Source organism: Pundamilia nyererei, unplaced genomic scaffold (genome assembly GCF_000239375.1).
Source record: "Pundamilia nyererei isolate P.nyererei 1_Seehausen unplaced genomic scaffold, PunNye1.0 scaffold00143, whole genome shotgun sequence".
Classification (NCBI taxonomy): Eukaryota; Metazoa; Chordata; class Actinopteri; order Cichliformes; family Cichlidae; genus Pundamilia; species Pundamilia nyererei.
Window position 1 is genome coordinate 718,441 of NW_005187544.1, and position 2,265 is coordinate 720,705.

Genomic DNA, 2,265 nt, shown 5'->3' on the forward strand with positions numbered 1-2,265 from the left:
CAAGAAGGGCAGGAGGGGCTACTGGTTCCCACATACACACACACACACACACACACACACACACACACACACACACACACAGGCGCGCGCACTGTCGAGGAAATCAATAGTCTCATCCTTCGCTCATTAGCAGAGAGAGGAAGGCTGCAGGCTGAGTATTAATTTGAACATTTTTTCTGGGAGTCTTGTGGGTCTCTTTAAAATGCTTTGATTAATGGATGATGATGATGACGAACGGGCCTTTCTGGTCTAACATCTTTGTGCGCTCTGTATCTGACAGCAGCCTCTATCACACACCTATAACGCTACATTTGATTTGCTTTGCTTTGCTTGATCATAATTAACGCGTAATCATCACAGTGTCAAATCCTTTTTCACCTCGAAATTCTGCACACAATGCCCCATAGTGACAAAGTCAAAAAGTTTGCTTGAAATTTTTGCAAATTTATTAAAAATCAAACAAAATGAAGCACATACACAAATCTTCACAGCCTTTGCCATGACACTCAAAATTGAGCTCGGGTCCTTCCTGTTTCCACCGCTGATCTTTCAGATGTTTCTACAACTTAACTGAAGTCCAGCTGTGGTGATTCAGTTGATTGGACATGATTTGGAAAGGTACACACCTGTCCACATGTAGTTCTTGGTCCCATCTCATTAACTGAGGCGAAGGCTCATTTTCCAAAATAATAGTGAACCCCAACACGCAGCCAAGATAACAAAAGAGTGGCTTCAGGACCACTCTATGAATGTCTTTGAATGAACACCTCTTGAGAGATCAGAAAATGGCTGTGCACCGATGCTCCCCCATCCAACCAGGTTCTGCAAAGAAGAAGAACAAAAAATATGTGTGCAAAGCTTTTAGAATCATACTCAGAAAAATTTGAGGCTGTACTTCCTGCCAAAGGTGCATCAACAAAGTATTGAGCAAAGGCTGTGAATATTTATGGACATGTTAAATGTGCAAGAAGTAGCTTTATCAATGTGTTAAAAGTCAGGGCAAAAGCCAAAAAAAAAGTAATTTAACAAGAGGCCAGCATTTGTTAAAGAGAGCAGTTCATGTATTATCGCTACCTGTAAGTGCTCTGTGTTTCCTGTTGTCATGCAGCGCCTGAAGCTGGTCTGCTCCCCTCAGCCTGACTGGGGTCCTTTCCTGATGAAGCACCGTGGAGAACGCTACCAGAACATGATCGACCCACTGGGAACCAGCTCCCTGGGCCTCAAGCTGCCCCCCAAGGACTTCCAGCTTGGTTCTTACCAGTAGCAGCCATCCTGACAGCACCACATCCACCACTTCCAAGCCCTGTAGGAGGCACTGGTGGGTGGTGGGAATCGTCTCCATCCCCACGTCTTCTCCCTTCTCTCTCTCTCCTGCTCTGTTTGCTTCTTGTCTTCTTTGCTTTATCGTGGATGTGGAAACAAGCTCCTTCTCTTCTTCCTTTATGTCTGCATCATGTCCTTTCTTCTCTCAGGGAGGAGTAGCTGCCCAAGTGGAGTCTACTCTTCTACTGCTGCTTTGTACACTCTTAATGGGCTACCATTGCCTCCCACACATGACCGCTGATTACTCCAGAACCCTTCCCAGGGATCTTTATTCCAAGAGAAAAATTGTGTCATAAAATGACACAGCTCAGACTGCACTTGCAATATTAGACTCACCCTAGTTGCTCCCTATGGAGTTGTGTGTATTTCTCTGTGTGTGCGCGCGTGAGTTTAAGTGTATGTGCGTGCCATCAAATTCGTGTGTACAGATAATGAATCATCTTGGTGCAAGCAGACACAGGAAAACAAAAAGAAAATTGAGCGACAGAGAAAAAAAACCCCCAAAAACAAAAAACGGCACAACGAGCTCAGTGGGGATCTTTGTTTGGTTCCATCTGTGTACAAAATTCCATCGGCAATACAAATAATATCAACTGCCTGGAAAGAAAAAAAACAAAACACAATATGCTCTGTTATCACATTTTGTTCCTATCCAGCAGTATATATGTATATTCATATGGGCTTCCACTCAGTCGCTATTGCTTTGTCAAAAATAGATTATAAGATCTGCAATTTGTGCCTCTTACATCCCGGTAGAGTAGCGAATGCATCCTGATTACTACTTTCCGTAGATACACTTTGGCCTCAGATGACTCTACAGTATGGTACAAACTTGGGTTTATTTTTCATTCTGAACCCGAGGGACCATTTGTGATACCCTCTCTCTTTGTCTATTTATTAAGTTGTATTCTTGCTGTATTGTCCTAGAATTTAAAGTAGCAC

At 43.3% G+C, this 2,265-nt stretch overlaps 1 protein-coding gene across 1 annotated transcript in view; it reads left to right on the plus strand.

The window, feature by feature from the left end:
* The window catches only part of slc6a5 (solute carrier family 6 member 5), a 17,762-nt gene extending 15,789 nt beyond the window's left edge, over positions 1-1,973 (plus strand). The window contains exon 15 of the mRNA XM_005744407.1: positions 1,109-1,973. Within this exon, the coding sequence (XP_005744464.1) occupies positions 1,109-1,264 (156 nt within the window). The 3' untranslated portion in view covers positions 1,265-1,973. The remainder of the gene's footprint in view (positions 1-1,108) is intronic.
* The last annotated feature ends 292 nt before the right edge of the window (positions 1,974-2,265 follow it).